This window comes from Myxocyprinus asiaticus, chromosome 9, assembly GCF_019703515.2.
Source record: "Myxocyprinus asiaticus isolate MX2 ecotype Aquarium Trade chromosome 9, UBuf_Myxa_2, whole genome shotgun sequence".
Classification (NCBI taxonomy): domain Eukaryota; kingdom Metazoa; phylum Chordata; class Actinopteri; order Cypriniformes; family Catostomidae; genus Myxocyprinus; species Myxocyprinus asiaticus.
In genome coordinates this window covers 43,468,629-43,487,502 of record NC_059352.1, presented here as the reverse complement: position 1 = coordinate 43,487,502, position 18,874 = coordinate 43,468,629, and the positions used below count along the sequence as shown (strand labels likewise).

Sequence of the window (18,874 nt, the reverse complement as noted above, 5' to 3'; positions counted from 1 at the left end):
AGTATACCATTGCCCAGCTGCTTCGAACTTCTTTTTAACCCTGAAGGAAGAACGAAGAAAAACTTATAAAGAGGTATATCGGGGCCCTTACAGTAATTGCCATGAAGTATGTAAATAGGCACTCCAATCTTTCATACTCGGAAAAGGACAAAAAAACACCATAAAACCTCATTGTCCAAATGTGAGACTGCCAATTTCAATACCACAGAAAAAATATGTAATATGCTACTGAACACACTCCTTTAGCCCATTAAAATTATACATTCAAATGGAAATAATAAATGAAAACAATAGCAAGAGTTTTTTTTTTTTTTTTCTGAATAACATGTTTTAAAGTGGATTTCAATTTCATCATCCAAATTGTGTCTAATCCAATGAATCCAAACTTTAATCAAATTAAAATAGAACAATTACTTTTCAAAGTAACATTGAATTTTTTTTATCAAATGAAGTGCTTTAGTTTCGGGTGAGTAAACAATGAAAGAATATTTAAATTTTTGGGTGAAATCTAACTTTCAGGGAAAGTAAAGATCATGAGCTCAGTGTAAAAATAATAGATGTCAATGGAAAGTCCCTACCATGATATAAAAACACAAATGTGACAACATTGAGTAATGCACACTGTAAAAATTATGGTTAGTTCCTGTATCTTTCATGCTCAATTTTGTAAGATTGCTTGCTTAATGTAGCATGACAAATTCAGAACATTTGAGAGAAACTGAGTTTATTTCTCTAACCTAATAATGTGCTCTGAAAACATCAACTTGGCCTTCAATCCACCTCTTTTGGAACAATGAGAGGCTAAAAAGTACTTTTTAGGGTTGAATCAGATTGTTCTGTGCTTGGGCTTTGTGTGTCAGTGTGGGTGGGCAACCGTGAGTGTCTGCGATTGAGAAGCCACCCACAGGCCACCGTGAAAGTTGTGAAATTCATGTGTGTCTTGTTTTGTGTTTCTGTTGAACTGATTCTCATTAACTAATGGAGCATTTGATATGGGATTGTGTTGATTTGTGTGTGACTTTTTATGTGTGTTTTGCAGGGTGCTCGGGTGTGGGTGAATCATAAAGATCAGTTAGTTCCATCTATGGTGAACTCCTGTGGAGATGGAACACTGGTACTCACCACCGATTACGGGGAGGTAAGACTCTAAGTAATTTGACCTTCTCTCATATACACACACACACGCAAGCACACAGATGTTGCCCTTTAAGGTTGAATGCGTGTTGTGTGACTCAGAGATTACACTGGTGTAGCATTGTGCTTAATGTCATCAAAACAGAGCTGAAGACTGTGTGTGCATGTCTGCCAACTGGGCGTCTTAGTGCCCTAAATTTAAATCAATACATGCACCCTCCCATGAATGTTCATGTGAAAGAGTGTATTAGGTCACTGCATCCTCAGACTATTTTATCCATCCATCTTCTGTAGCTGCTTGTCCTATGTAGGGTTGCGGGTAGTGCTGGAGCCTATCCCAGGTGTCTCGGACCAAAGGCAGGTGGCAAGTCCATCACAGGGCTAACACACACATTCACACTCTCACTCTCATCTATGGGCAATCTGACCTGCATGTTTTTGGAATATGGGGGAAACCCACGCAAACACAGGGAGAACATGCAAACTGCACACAGAAAGGCCCTGAGTGAGCCAGGACTCGAACTGTGAGGCGACAGTGCTATCCACTGAGCGACCATGCCACCCGTTAGACTATATCATATAACCATCAAATGCAGCACTCTTCCACTCTACATGAGCTGCTCTGACCTGTTCTGGTGCAATGTGATATATTCAGCAAAGAAAATTGTCCCAGGCTCTTCATATGACACAAAAAACAAATCAATGTTTATCACCAGCTGCTATGACTGTGGACTGTAGAGACTGCCAATAACAAACCAGCAGCATTTGAGTGCGGGCTGTGAAAGAGCGTATTATTGGGTTAGACCTACTGAACGAATACACCCCTTAACTGAACAAGTCAATGAATAGAGTCATCTCATTTATGAACGAAATTAGCAAAATCAGTCATCTCGTTCGTGAATGAGGAGAAAGGGGATATCCTTCTTTCAGTTTGGCATGTGAGTCAGTCTCGTTCAACAAGGAGAGAAAGCATGGGGAAATTAAAATAATGTAGCACTATTTTAATAGGTACTCACAAAACATTATCCCTAATTTATTAATGTTTAAAAATAACTGAGGACCACACCATTAAAATGATGTTAATTATGAATGGTAGTGCTTTGTTGCATTGTTGATTTTAAACAAATCAATTGAATCAATGTCCACGTTTACCTGCACTTAAGAAAACGTTTTATTCCATGATTCCAAGGGGCATTCTGAAACGCCATGTAAACAAGAATGCTGATTTGCTTACGCTGTATAAGGGATTAAGAGAAAGCAGTTTAACACACTCTTGTTTCCCCCGGAGAACGTGGCTTACGTGGTCATGTAAACGCATATGCGATGTTGTTGACAAACATCATAGGATGGAGCCCAACAACAAAGAATTCAATATTTCTGAGAGTACAGTGGGAAAAGCATATACAGTACTCTATAAACTGTACACATTGATACATACCAATCTAAAATATTCACTGTCCCTCATGTTCGCGTATATGAGTTTTACATAAGAGGGAAACCCCACTATTGCAGTGCAATTCTGCTGCAGGTCGCGAAAGAAAGTTAAGGATACAAAAACAGAAACAACTCTGGAATATCTGGAAATAAAGTGAAGCAATGGATAATACAAAAGTGATGTCTTCCTTGGATGCCATGTTTGTTATGTACACATATGCTGCGAAATTCCATTGCTGTGGAGAAAGCTGTTTACTGACTGAGCCGCATGTATATGGAAGTAAGTAGTACACTGCTTATACAGTGCATGTAAACCTGAACACTACTTTCTCTCAATACGCCACTTTCTAGCAATAAGCGGCTTTCTGGTGTCCATGTAAACGTAGTCGATGATTCAGTGGCTCACTCATAACACATAAAAGATGCTCATTTGTCGCCACCTACTGCCGTAAACAGCTATCTGAAGAAACAGTCACTGAGCGAATCAGTGCAGGAATCTGTACGAATCGTTTTGGTGGACAGATTCAAAAGACTCAAGTCACTGGGATGAATCAAAATCCCCATTACTAGTTTAGTCATCCTATTGTATGTTTTTGGTAGTAGTAACATAACTGTTTTGTAATTTTCATGTTGCTGCTGAAGTCTCTTTGTAAATTTAAATAATGCATGATGAAACTTCGATTGTGAATGACTCATAGTGTTTTTTTAATGATTTAATTGAATTATTGTTTCAATGACTCACTCATCATAACACTTAAAATATGCTCATTTGTTGCCACCTACTGCCGTAAATATAAAATCTGAAGAAATGGTCACTGAAAGAATCAGTGAACAAATCAGTTATAAGAATTTGAACGAATCATTTTGGTGGAAGGATTCAAAAGACTCAAGTCACTGGGATGAATCAAAATCCCCACCTCTTCTTTAGTCCTACTAGTACTCTTTTGGTTGTGGTAACATGTCTGTTTTGCTTTTATCATGTAGCTGTGAGCACCTTACCTCGGATTCATTGTTCTCATTTAAAACTCACATTTGAAAGAGTTTTAAACAGAGTTTTGATGTGTTATGTAGTTTGTGCAGCATTCCTTTAACTGACAGCAAAGATATCAATTACAATTCTATACAGGTCAGTGGGCAGAACTCTGCCTCTGTTTCAAGATGTAATCGTAATTAAACAGTTGTATCAGCAGTTAAACTCCCATACAACCAAACACACACACACTATGCTTATGTAGGTAAGTGGTTTGTGATGGCCATGGGTTGTTGGCAGAGCTGTGATTTCAGGCTAATAATAACAGATTGGCCTGGATTCATCTCAATGAGAAAGACTGCACAGCACGGAAGGATTATGTATATACGGATGCGTAGAGGAGAAGCTTGTTTGTGTTTGTGTGTTTATCTGCATCTGTTTGTGTTTGCATGTGTGTGGTGCATGCATGTTTATTCATGTGTCTCTGTCATTGTGTGATGGGGTGTTTGTAGGTCGATATGACCAGTAGTGGACTGTGCTGAATCTGTCATTTAGAATGACTCATAAATGTGATTCTGTCCTTAAATGTTAAGGTCTCTCTGATAGTGGTGTGCATTCAAGCAGACACTGAGAAAAGAGTTTCGTTAAGTTATAGTCATATAAAGTAAATTACACCTGAATAGTGATTCATGAAAAAAAAAAAATATTTTGATCAGTTCTTTTTAAATGACTCAATCAAACTGATTGCATTTTTTTTTATTATTCAAATGTAAATGGGCGTTCACACTAAAGGCCGAATTCTTCTGCATCGAACATACGTCGTAAGCTCCGTGTAGTGGCCCACACTGTGGTTTGCATTTATAGTTCTGTGTTGGTGTGTCTGCGTCATTCTGTGAGTACACAACCAAGTGATAGTATATTGAGAAAATGCCTTTATTTCTGAAATAATTATAAATTTTATAAAGAAACCTAAGCGTTGTGATTCGTGGATTCAAAAGTATTTCTTAAATTGTTGTAGCATTAAAAACCAGTTCAACAAAGTATGAACTGATACAAATTATTTATTAAACATGTTATCTACCATGCAGAGAGAAAATAAATCAGGCATTTACTGTATGCTTGCTCTTGAATCGCTTGAATAATAATATAATAATAATACATCTATATTTTGGCATACTTTTGATGCTTTGTGCTGAAACAACCCCTCCCCCCCCACCCCAATCAAATGGCATAAGGAAATTGGAGTTCTCGTTTACATGACGTTTCATCATGGTCGATAATGCTAGGAAACTAATAACAGAGTTTTTAAACTTAATGGATTAGTGTGGACATCGCCTAAACCTAACCAATTTTGTCATAAAGAGCAAATGTGAAATGAAAAAACGCTTACTTTAAACTTTTGCCACACATGTTGACTAGCGAGCTCCTCTGGACTGGATGACCATCTAGAGAAGCTTTTAGGATGCAATGAGCACTTTTGAGGACAAAATAATCACCAGATTTGTCTAAGATTACCAGGTTAGTGACATCAAATGTTTTAAAGATATTCAGAGTTTCATTTTAGGCATGTAGCAGAAATTAAAGCGGATATCCATGAGCGGACATTCAGTGGAAAAAATTTGCCACTTCATGGTCTGTGATTGATATCTAACAAACATATTTGTAAACTAATATTGATGATTTTATTTCTGTTAACATAAATACTTATATTGAATGTATATTTAAGTTTTAAAATTACATTAATTTCCCACATATCTTCCCAAAGTTATGCTTGACAACATATGACTAACACCACAAAATAAAGGACAACATAAATAAAACAAAAAAGCTACAAACTTCAGATAACTCAAAAACAATTTGCAGAATGGCTGATGTCCACCTCGTGTGTGATATCATTTCCTAACATATATCTTCAACAAAAAGTCATAGTATCATGACATAACAGGGTGGAAAATAAGTCAAAGGACACACAAAAAACCTCCACTATCAGTGTTAAAACCACAAACTAATACATTTTAGTGAGAGAATGTAATACTAAACTCTTAATTGAATGGGGAAAAAACAGGAATCCTATGATTTAGCACTTATTTTTGTCACAGATATTTGATGTGCAGTTTTGGGGACATGAGGAAATGACACAGTGGAACAGTTGAAAAGGATTTCAATTATTTAAAATTTAGCTTTTAAGCCCACAGAAGTGTTTAACATTATAAATAGTCTTTATTCTTTTTAACAAGCCTATTAAAATTGTAATCGGTTTAAATTAAACAATATAAATACCACACACACTTGTACTGGGGACTTAAATGTCACCGAATTGTGAAATGATCCATTTTATACAGGCGCTCCTTCACATTGAAAAACAGTGCAGATGGACAAAAAAAAATAAAATAAATGGCTTCAGTGCAAACATCCCCTACTAAACGTAAAAAGAAAAACGCTTTAATAATTTGGGTGTGTCGCTTATGGATTTCATACAGAATGCATTTTTTCCCCTCAATTAGGGGATGAGTCCTTATTTTACAGGACATTTGGCAACATATATTTTGCTATTTAATTGTACCTGATACTGCTTCAGCGTGAGGTTGTCTCTCTCTCCATAGATATCTATCTACAGTATGTCTGTCTGTGGGGAATGTTAGAATTTAAGTGATAATGCACCAATTACAACGAAGAATCACCACTTTCACAAAACAGCATTAAATACAGTTAAAGGACCTATTATGCAAAATTCACTTTTACATGGTGTTTGAACATAAATGTGAGTCGGCAGTGTGTGTACACAGCCACCCTACAATATTAAAAGTCCACCTACTCCTCTTTCTTATATTTCTATTAATCAATAACAGTGTCTCAAAATGATCGGTTTTCGTTTCTGCTCTAAAGTGTCGTCACTTTAGAGCAGGCCACGCCCATGACTGGTGACGGCTCCACCCTATTATCATAGATCCTCCCCGAGTGATCTACACACAGTCCGCCATTTTTTTCCGTGCTGGAGCAGCTACAGTGAGAAGAATAATGTCTCAGCTTCGTAAGCGTCATAAGTGTTCTGTTGTTGGCTATAAAAGTGAACATAAGAGTCTTCATGTACTCCCAGCATCAGAGCCACTGAAGACGCAGTGGACAAGTTTTGTTTTTGAAGCAAATGTGCCCCAAAACATTCCAAAATTTGTGTATGTTTGTGCAAATAATTTTACACCGGACTGCTTTGTGAATGAGGATCAATATTGTGAAGGTTGCACGGGAAAGGACGAGTCGGGAAGCTCTGACACCGTCAAAGTAAGGCTTTTATTTTCTGCCCTCTGCACAGCCTGTACACTCTCTCTAGTGTTTTCCTGGGTTCACTCAGATAGCTTCACCAAATACATAAACTCTCCATAAACATAAACATCTTAAAAGCTTTTTGACATTCAGGACACACGCCAACACTGGACTGACGTGTCGTTCTCTCTCTGCTTCTGACGGTGGCGTGGCTGTTTATATGCCGCTCTCCCCAGCTCATTGGAATTAGAGACAGGTGTTAGAAATAATTTAGCTCCGGTGTAAGCACCCTTACCGCTTTCTCTCTCTCTCCGGACGGGCGCTCGGCCATGCCCCCGCTGCCACAAATATAAAGCAGGATTTTCCAAATATTTGATTATCAAGCATGGATCAGTACCAACTGTTCGTGTTCCAGCTTTAGCATCGCACTTTATATTTTGTTAATGTTTGCAAATCGCCTTTTCGAATGTGCTTGTTAGCTGATTCCATGGCTAATGCAGCTAAAGTTACCATTGTCTCTGATTGTATTAACGGAGAACAGAGCTATGTCGTTATTTTTAATTTTTAACCCGAAAATGCTTACTGTCTGTTACCATTGTCTCAGATTATATTCACAGAGACCAGAGCTATGTTGTTATTTTTACATTTACTGTCTGTATAATAATAGGGGGCGGGGAGCAGCAGCTCATTTGCATTTAAAGAGACACACGAAAACAGCGTGTTTTTGATTCCACTTAAAAAGAGGCATTTACAACATGGTATAATAAATTATCCGTGGGGTATTTTGAGCTGAAACTTCACAGACACATTCTGGGGACACCTGAGACTTATATTACATCTTGTAAAAAGGGCAATAATAGGTCTCCTTTAAAGGGAAACTAACACGACAGTAGATTATGGACTTCTGATGCAGCAAAACAAGTGGGTATACCGAGATTAAATGCAAATATTGATCCTTAGAAGTTTGTTATACCCAAACAGCCATTGGAAAAAAAGTAAGCATACAGCGCATACGTGCGTATGGCCCCGACTGCACCACTGGTAGTAATATGTCTTATTACAGTCCGGGGACTTGATTAATTGCGTACATTTTTTTAACACGTTATTTTTTATATAATTAATCGCACTGAATTAACGCATTAAATCAACAGCCCAAGTTTTTGTATGTTTTATCAGTATATCTTGTGTGTTTTCAGTTATAACATTATATCCGCTGGTACAACTGTAAAAAGAGAAGACCTGCAATTGTTACCTTCAGGTTCCATTTCTACTTGATCTGACACATAAAAACTACTTTTGTTGGTGTTACCTAATGTAGTCTGGTTGGTTCAGTTATACACCACACTTTTTGTGTGTGTGTGTGTGTGTGTGTGTGTGTGTGTGTGTGTGTGTGTGTGTGTATTTGGCTGTGTGCCCTCCGGAGTATTGGTCAGTGAGTATCTCCTTCCTACCATTTACGTTAAGGTGAGTCTTCTGCTTCAGTGAGCGATTTTGTTTGTGTATGTGTATACACACTCAACTAAAGCAATCATAGGTTTGTTACTAAATTTAAAATGAACTTTTAGACACAAATATAGAATCCATGACCTAAATTTGAGAAGCTAACAGGCACAAAAGAGTTCTCACGCAACTCTGGTCTACAGCGCTCGAAGGCTTCTCAATCAAACCCCACCCCCTTTCCTAAGACGGCTTTTCTGTGTGCTTTCATGAATGCGAGAGCTATTTCTAATTCAGTGGCTCATTTCACATTTCACTCATTTCAAATAAAATGAAATTGCCTTTAAAATAATTTTTTGCTTAATTTTTTTTTCTCTTTTTCTTCTGTCCGTCTTTCTGTTTTTTGTTTTTTGTGTGTGTTTTAAATTTGTGTGTTTCTCTGTGGGTGTATATGTAGGTCACTGGTACTCATCTCACTCTCACCTTCTCTCTCCTGCACTCTTTTTCTCTGCTTTCCTCTAAATCATGCAAAGCAGCTTCAAATATCAAACAGCTTTGCAGGAATATCCATGCACTGAGGGGAAAGAGATGGACGGGGGTGTGTGTGTGTGTGTGTGTGTGTGTGTGTGTGTGTGTGTGTGTGTGTGTGTGTGTGTGTGTGTGTGTGTGTATGTATGCGTGGGTGGAGAAATGGAGCATAAAGATGTCTTCATCTCTTCCAACATCCACACTTACAACACACACACACACACACACACACACTTTCAATCTAACGCAAGTTTTTCTGCCTTTTCTATTCATCTGTATCACATGACGTCACTGTATAACTATATGCTAAATTTGTATTTAAATTTGTAAAGTTTCCGGTCCTGGAATCTGATTGGATGAGAGGCGTTCCAAGAGTGCTGATAAAGGAGTCATATCAGCACTGGGATGCTTCCAGTTTGTGTCACTCCGCATGTTATTGTGGCGTTCCAAAGTAAAGTGTAAGAGCAGTGCTAATGTGTTGGCGCTAGAGACATTAAAGATTTCATCCAGAAGGTGGCGACAAAAGACTGCCTTTTATGTGTTATGAGTGAGTTGAGTTGACATTGAGAGTCTGTGCTGCAAGTCAGTGCACCAGATTCTTCAGACAGCGATTTTTTTTACACAGAGGATATAGGATGTATTTGACCAAAATTCCTTTATCTTCAGCAAGCTGACCATCACATATTACGGTGTCAAAATAAGAATTCCCCAAGAAATAAGCAAGAATGAACCTTTGGTCTTCCATGTTTTCTCTCCGACAGCAAAACAAAACGTGAGTGACATACTTTTGCTCGCTTGCTCTCTCTCACACACACATACACACACCCTTGTTACTCAAATAGCTTGTTAGAAACAACCCAAGCTGTCATTACTAGTTCTAAAGTGATATTTTTGAAAGAGTAATGGTGGCTTGGATGCATCTTTTGAACTAGCAACAGCAGATCCAAATCCGTTGTGTAAGAAAGTAGTTCCAGGCAAAAGTGTGTTTTTTGGGACAGTGCTTAGTTTTTATGTAGGTAATTATTTAAATGTTCATTGAAACTGTTGTATTAAAGCAATATGACACAAATGCTGTTATGGATGTATATCAGCACGGCTGTGATTCAGCCATAGGCAGGAGGCCGCAGATTATCACAGCCATGCTGATATACAAACAAAACAACACTCCTGCTTGTATCACATTGCTTTAATATCTATGTGCTGTGGTTACAAACTTTTGTTTATATTAATAAATCATGATAAAGTTCTGCTGTTTCAATGTGGGCTCAGACTTTTGAATGGCATTGTATATGTAAATGCACATGTCAGATTTGGCTGTACTGACAATGTACCGATCAACATTCTGGAACTACAAGAACCTTCTTTTTTTAAGTGAAAAAGCTTTTCACTTTAAATCTATTGTTAAACACCGTAGTAACAACAAAAGACCGCATAAAAACTTAAAGTTCCTCAAGAGTGGCCCATCCAAGAGCAATGACCAATACGTATGTGCAAAGTGTTACCCACACAAAGCACCATCAGTGTAACGTGACTAAAATAATTCAATAAAAATGAACTAAACTACATAAAATATAACATACCCCAAAGTACATAACTTATATAAAAAATAAGAAGAAACATAACTATTTACATTAAATATAATGAAATGTGATAGGTGATGCAGTGACTTCTGGGAACGCCAGATTATAGTTTTTCACCTTAATTTTAACAATAGTTTACCATAACAGTACATGTATTCTCTTGTTATTCATAATATAATTTTTTACGATTAATTATACAGTAAAAATACTAATTTTTACTTCTAAAAAACAACTTACAGACATGTATTGTCTTGTTAAATACATTCTATCATATTTTACCATATATATGTCAAGGTTATCCAATGAACTTTTTTTTTACTTTTTTTTTCATGAAAATTACAGACATGTTTTGTAGTGATTAGGGGGGTAGTGACAAATCTAAGAAACTCTAATTCATTATAGCTTTTGTAAGTGACTTTCTCAGTGTGCAGGACACATTATTAGTGAAAATGTCTCGATTACGTACGTAACCTCGGTTCCCTGAGAAGAAGGGCACGAGACATTGCGTTTGCTAACGCATATGGGGAGTGTCCTTCCACACTACCTAGTTGATACATCTCTACAATAATGGCAATATTCTAATATTGACTATGGTGTTTGAGCCCCACCTTTTTAGGCGCAAAGCTGTCCGCTATAAAAGCAGGTGCGCAGACACCATTCCTCAGAAGTTTCTGACTGAGGGACAAGGAGCGCATCCCTCGCACCTCAAAAGAAATCTGAGTCTTGTAGTTCGGCCAGCGTTCACAAATTCTCGTTCCCTTCATCTCAGGGAACCGATTTTATGTACGTAACCGAGATGTTCCCTTACAACTCAGTACAGTTGACATTGTGTTTGCTTACACATATGGGGAATAGAATCCCATCACGCCGCACTACACGACATAACCTTCCAGAGAGGAAACATGACGCTGCAGTCCCATGGGACGGCTACTGACATGAGTATGCTGCAAGTGAGTGACCCTCATGTTGGGCCAGGAGGATAGCACTCAGAATGAATATATGAACTATAGTCATATAGTATGAATTAACCCCTTCACAAACCCAGTTGGGAAGGCAGTTATTTATAATGAAAGTGCTTGCTTTTATGGTAAATTACAACGGCCTGAATGCAGGAGGTTGTGTAAAATGATGGGGAGCTGTACTTAAAGGGAGGGGCATAAATATATGTTTGGCAAACGAAATAGCAAGCGCTCTAAACAGAGAGGAGAGAGAGATATTATGTCTAGGTTGTAAAACCTTGCGAATGTGTTTTGTTTTTTTTCACCCAATTTGGAATGCCCAATTCCCAGTGCACTTTTAAGTCCTTGTGGTCGCGTAGTGATTCGCTTCAATCCGGGTGGCGGAGGATGAATCCCAGTTGCCTCTGCGTCTGAGACCATCAACCCGCGCATCTTATCACGTGGTTTGTTGAGCACGTTGCCACGGAGACATAGCGCATGTGGAGGCTTCACGCCATCCACCGCAGCATCCGTGCTCAACTCACCATGCGCCCCACCAAGAACGAACCACATTATAGCGACCACGAGGAGGTTACCCCATGTGACTCTACCCTGCCTAGCAACTGGGCCAATTTGGTTGCTTAGGAGATCTGGCTGGAGTCACTCAGCACGCACTGGGATTTGAACTAGCGAACAGCGTATTTTACCACTGAGTTACCCAGTTACCCAGTCATCCATGCCCACGAGGAGGCCATGCTCTAGTTGAGCGTGCTTTAACACCAATTGGGCAAATCTTACCCTGCGACTTGTACGCAAGGCAATCGCATCAACGATCCAGTGAGAAAGTCTTTACTTGGAGACGGACATTCCTTTCGTGCGTCCTCCATAGCACACAAAGAGCTGAACAGACAGTCTGAACTTGCGGGTGCTCAACGTATGCGTGTAGTGCCCGGACAGGGCATAACAGATCAAGGATTGTTCCTCATTGAATTAAATGGAGGAGGGAAGAAGGCTTGAAGGTGAACCACCTGCACTCTGAAGGGCATGGTTAGAACCTTAGGCACATAGCCTTTTCTGGGTTTGACAGTGGCTTTTGAAAGGCCGGGGCCAAACTCAAGACAAGAATTGTCAATTGATAGTGCATGTAAGTCGCTGACCAGTTTTACTGAGGCCAGAGCCAGCAGTAGTGCGGTTTTAATGGAGAGTATGAGCAAATCAACAGAGTCCAAAGTCTCGAAGGGGGGCCCTGCGAGCGTTTTTAGGACCAAAGTTACACGCCATGCTACTCGCCTGGCAGAGATGTGCTGCAAGCGAGCTAAATAGGGCACGCACTAGGATATTGACAATTCGTTATTAAGTTCTGGGAAGAGCGGGGCAGACCTGCGGAACATGGTCTCTTGACGGCGCACAGTGCATGAACTATTCATCAAGGTGAGGTTTTTCAGATTTCTCTGGAGATTACTCAAGACCGAGCTCTTCAACTACCATTGAAAGGATGCGAATCATCTCCTTCTCAGTGGCATGTGCACGCTCCTCGCCCTCGCTGGGGGAAGGGCTGGCAGCGCCATCAACTGACCACTCGCCAGATGCAGCAAGAGACATAACATCATCATCCCCAGTGTCAAAACTGCCAAACGTGATGAGGCGGCGTGCTCCTACAGAGGGCTGAAGTTTGTCACGCACATAATGTATCAGCATAGATGCAGTACATGAAGATTCAGGGGCTCGCGGAGCATGTGCCGGCACGAGGTCCACCTCACATTCATCCTGCTCAATCTCACGGCCCCACCATGCCTCATTGTGTGATCATTCAGGAGTCACAGATGAGGCTGGTGGGAGGGCGCGTGATGCTGAACCGTCCCCCAGAACGAGGGCGATTCGTGAGCGAAGCATCTTGAGACTCATGCCCTCACGGTGAAGGCAGTCTGTCTCTATGAGAGCTGTCTCTGCGTGGGCGCGGCCCAGACAGTGAATGCAGCTCTCATGCTGATCTGATGGCGGGATGTGTCCCTCGCGTTAGAAAACACTTGCGGAACGACATCTTTAAAATGACGCGAACACGTGAGCGGCTCTTATATTTATATATACATATTTATATATACATACATACATACATACATACATATACACAACAACACAATAGCTTATAAGGATACAAAAATCCCGATGAAGCGCTGTGGGAAATCAGGAGCTGAAGCGTCAAGGCGGAGTAAATGTTCACCGGAACACTGTAGGGGAGCAGAGAGTCTTCTCGTTGCCGTGAAGATCCTGTCCGCTGAGTTGTGTATGTTGATGGCAAAGTAGTAGAGGGCTTCTGGACGAGAGATGAATCGCTGTCGTGAAAGAAGAAAATTCTGAGTAATGGTGTTTGTGCGCCTGCTTTTATAGCGGACAGCTTTGCGCCTAAAAGGGCGGGGCTCAAACACCATAGCCAATATTGGAATACTGGCATTATTGTAGAGAGGTTTCAACTTGGTCGTTAGCAAATGCAATGTCAAGTGTACTGAGTCGTAAGGGAACCCTAATTACGGGTTTGAGATAAAGAGAGCTATTTAAACTGCTCAGTCAACAGCTATCAGCACCCCGTTTACAGTAATCAGACCCCCAGAAACCATCTGACCCTAAGACAGAGAGGATGTTATAGAGAGTACATCACACAAGCACACAGATGAACTGAAGACAGAAAGCAGAGATTTGTCATGTGTCTTTGTAGCTCTTAAGTGGTTTCAGCACTTTACATTATTGTAATGTGGTTTTAAATGAGGACAAAATCATGGAAATTAAATTACAATCTGCTTTTATTAATTTAGTGTCTGGCATGGTGCTAAAATGCTTTACTGTTGAGACTTAAAGCATAGTGGTTCAATATTATATAACAGTGATTATTTGATAAGAGCCCAGAAAGAGGGATGCTGTTTTTCAAACAGAGCATAATAAATACATTCAGTTACTTCAATCTAGATCAAGCTCCTTTATATAGCAGGTTCCTTTGTAGTTCTCTCTAATGTTTGATTGTGATCAGGATTCTGAAAGGTCAGTGTTATTACCGTCAATCGTATTGATTAGCAGTAACTTGTCTCAGCTCATAAACTTTGACCTTTACATCCTAAGCATGGCGGCTGCCAGCTCCAATTTAACAGCATGTACATGTAACTAAAGACAAACATCACTCTCTCCTTCTGTCTTGCCCTCCAGTGCTTGGCTGTACATGCGTGCATATGTGTGCGTGTGTGTGTGTGTGTGTGTGTGTGCACTTTAAAAGATTGCGGCTGATTTAATGGGTTTGAATAGGAACAGCACATAAATCCATACCTGTGTTAAACCGTACACACTTATGCGCGCGTGCACACACATACACACACACACACACACACACACACACAAACTTGTTTTTATATCATCGTGGGGACTTTCCATAGACTTCCATGCATTTTATGGATTTTATACAGATCTAACAATAATTTCTATCCCCTAACCCTAACCTTAACCCTACCCCTAAACCTAACCCTCACAGAAACCTTTTTGCATTTTTACATTTTCAAAAAAACATAGTTTAGAATGTTTACTAAGCCATTTCCCTCATGGGGACTGCTGGCTGGGCCCCAAAAGGTACAGTTGAAGTCAGAAGTTTACATACACTTAGGTTGAAGTCATTCAAATTAATTTTTTAACCACTCCACAGATTTCATATTAGCAAAATATCATTTTGGAAAGTCGTTTAGGAAATCTACTTTGAACATGACACGAGTAATTTTCCAACAATAGTTTACAGACAGATTGTTTCACTTTTAATTGACTATATCACAATCCCAGTGGGTCAGAAGTTTACATACATTAAGTTAACCGTGCCTTTAAGCAGCTTGGGAAATTCCAGAAAATGATGTCAAGTGTTTAGACAAATAGCCAATTAGCTTCTGATAGGAGGTGTACTGAATTGGAGGTCTACCTGTGGATGTATTTTAAGGCCTACCTTCAAACTCAGTTCCTCTTTGCTTGACATCATGGGAAAATCAAAAGAAATCAGCCAAGACCTCAGAAAAAAAATTGTAGACCTCCACAAGTCTGGTTCATCCTTTCGAGCAATTTCCGAATGCCTGAAGGTACCACGTTCATCTGTATAAACAATTGTACACAAGGATAAACACCATGGGACCACGCAGCCATCATAACTCTCAGGAAGGAGACGGATTCTATCTCCTAGAGATGAACGGAGTTTGGTGCGAAAAGTGCAAATCAATCCCAGAACAACAGCATAGGACCTTGTGAAGATGCTGGAGGAAACAGGTAGACAAGTATCTATATCCACAGTAAAACGAGTCCTATATCAACATAACCTGAAAGGCTGCTCAGCAAGGAAGAAGCCAATGCTCAAAAACCACCATAAAAAAGCCAGACTATAGTTTGCAAGTGCACATGGGGACAAAGATCTTACTTTTTGGAGAAATTTCCTCTGGTCTGATGAAACAAAAATTGAACTTTTTTACCATAATGACCATCGTTATCTTTGGAGGAAAAAGGGTGAGGCTTGCAAGCTGAAGAACACCATCCCAACCGTGAAGCATGGGGATGGTAGCATTATGTTGTGGGGGTACTTTGCTGCAAGAGGGACTGGTGCATTTCTCAAAATAGATGGCATCATGAGGAAGGAAAATTATGTGGATATATTGAAGCAACATCTCAAGACATCAGCCATGAAGTTAAAGCTCAGTCGCAAATGGGTCTTCTAAATGGACAATGATCTCAAGCATGCCTCCAAAGTTGTGACAAAATGGCTTAAGGACAACAAAGTCAAGGTACTGGAGTGCCCATCACAAAGCCCTGACCTCAATCTGATAGAAAATCTGTGGGCACAACTGAAAAAGCGTGTGTGAGCAAGGAGGCCTACAAACCTGACTCAGTTACACCAGTTCTGTCAGGAGGAATGGGCCAGAATTCCAGCAACCTTTTGAGAAAGGTGAGAAGCTTGTGGAAGGCTAACCAAAATATTTGACCCAAGTTAAACAATTTAAAGGCAATGCTAACAAATGCTAACAAATTGTATGTAAACTTCTGACCCACTGGGAATGTGATGAAAGAAATAAAAGCTGAAATAAATAATTCTCTTTACTATTATTCTGACATAAAAAATCAAATAAAGTAGTGATCCTAACTGACCTAAGACAGGGAATGTTTTCTACGATTAAATGTCAGGAATTGTGAAAAACTGAGTTTAAATGTATTTGACTAAGGTGTGTGTAAACTTCTGACTTCAACTGTAGGTGATCTCAGGTTTTACTATCCTTGTGGGGACATTTGGTCCCCACAATGTAGTATAAACATGTACACACACACACACACACACAAACTTGTTTTTATATCATTGTGGGGACTCTCCATAGACTTCCATGCATTTTATGGATTTTATACCGATCTAACAATAAATTCTATCCCCTAACTCTACCCCTAAACCTAACCCTCACAGAAACCTTTTTGCATTTTAAATTAACATCATTTAGTATGTTTAATATGCCATTTCCCTTGTGGGAACGCTGGCTTGGCCCCACAAGGTAGGTGATCTCAGGTTTTACTATCCTTGTGTGGACATTTGGTCCCCACAATGTAGGATAAACATGTACACACACACACACACACACATTAGTGGCTGTATTGATTCTTAATCTATCAGTATCTCAGCTATTCATGGGCTGGGCTATGCTCTCTGGTTGCCATGGCAATGGGCACCACAATAGTGAGGTTTCAGCAGAACTTAAATAGACAGAATGTGAAGGAGAGAGTGAGAGAGAGGAAGAGAGGGAGCAGTGCATGTTTCAGTCTTTCCTTTTTGTGCAGCCCACTCAAAAAAACATAGATGGACATATTCACAGTTGCGCCATTTTTGTGTGTAGAATTTCAGAACAAAAACCTTTAACCTTTAACCAGGCGCATTCAGCGTTGAAATAATGCTAGGGCGCTTTAAATTACGTCATTGTCATTTACTTCAGCACAAACATTCCTTCTTTCTATGTAAATTAGGTGCTTGATTCATAAAATTCAGCTCTTTTTGCTTTGCACAATTAATGTCATGCTATTAGTACCAGTTTTGTATATGTAAACAAATTTTATTTAAAAGAGTATTTGTGTACATTTTCTAGTGATTATGGCAGCAGTAATTCATCAAAAGATGGAAAAGAGCTTTATAACTATTAGGCATCGACATAGAGTATATCCAGATGCACAGTGTAGTCAAGTGCACTTTTGGCGTTTTAGGCCAGAAACATACTTTATGCAAGTAAAGTATTGCTCAGCCATTATATTAGTTGACTTGAAAGAGAAAACTTCCTCTAACTTGCTGTAACGGGGTAAAGATGGGCAAGGAGGAGGCAGGAACTGGCTGAGCAGTCAACGTCAACTTGAATAAACTTAAACACAAACACATAGACACATAAACAGGGCCACATGTGGCTCTCTCTCTCTCTCCCGAATTGCCACCTCTGGCTCGTCTTTATCCCCCTCCCGGCTGATTAGCCCGATTCAGGGCCGGGTGTGTATCCTTACGGCCTGGCTCCACCCTCCTCCTTGTCACACTTGCCTTTGTGGCAAAATTGAGAATGCAACATGTACTTGCGTTGTGTTAGGAATTGTGGTCTGACACATTTTAGAACACAACTACGCACAAAATTGAGCTTGCATAGCTAGAATTGTCTGCATTCTCAAACTTGCATATTTTACATGATTATTCATCCACTACGCATTGATGTTTGTATTGTAGAGTCTGTTTTGGCCTGTAATAGCTGATTCAGGTTTCCGAATCACAATGGTGGAGTGATGCTGTACAGTCCCAATAGAGTATGCTAGATTGTGGTAGTCTGCTTTTTCCTGCACAACCTAGCAATCAGAACCGATTTGCAAGATCGGGAGCTAAAAAATACAAATACACTCACTGAGCACTTTATTAGGAACAATATAGCCTCGATTTGGTCTTCTGCTGTTGAAGCCCATCTGCCTGAAGGTTCGACATGTTGTGCATGCTATTCTGCTCACTACAATTGTACAGAGTGGTTATATCTGAGTTACCATAGCCTTTCTGTCAGCTTTAACCAGTCTGGCCATTCTCCGTTGACCTTTCTCATCAACAAGGCATTTCTGTCCATGGAACTGTCGCTCACTGGATGTTTTTTTGTTTTTGGCACCATTCTTAGTAAACTCTAGAGCAGTGGTTCCCAACCCCGTTCCTGAAGGCCTCCCAACACATTTTGGATATCTCACAAAACAAATACACCTGATTCAACTCATCAGCTCGTCGGTGGAGACTCCAAGACCTGAATTGGGTGTGTCAGAAAAGGCAGATATACAAAATGTGCAGTGATGGGGGGCCTCCAGGACAGGGTTGGGAACCACTGCTCTAGAGACTATTGTGCATGAAAATGCCAGGAGATCAGCAGTTACAGAAATACTCAAACCAGCCCGTCTGACAGTCACAATCATGCCACAGTCGAAATCACTGAGATCAAATTTTTTCCCCATTCTGATGTTTGATGTGAACATTAACTGAAGCTCCTGACCTGTATTTGCATGATTATATGCATTACACTTTTGCCACACGACTGGCTAAT

General features: G+C 39.9%; 1 protein-coding gene across 1 annotated transcript in view; it reads left to right on the top strand.

Annotated features, from left to right (window-relative positions):
* The window catches only part of LOC127446490 (unconventional myosin-X-like), a 137,675-nt gene that overhangs the window by 30,313 nt on the left and 88,488 nt on the right, over nt 1-18,874 (top strand). The window contains exon 2 of the mRNA XM_051707456.1: nt 1,040-1,138. Within this exon, the coding sequence (XP_051563416.1) occupies nt 1,040-1,138 (99 nt within the window). The remainder of the gene's footprint in view (nt 1-1,039; nt 1,139-18,874) is intronic.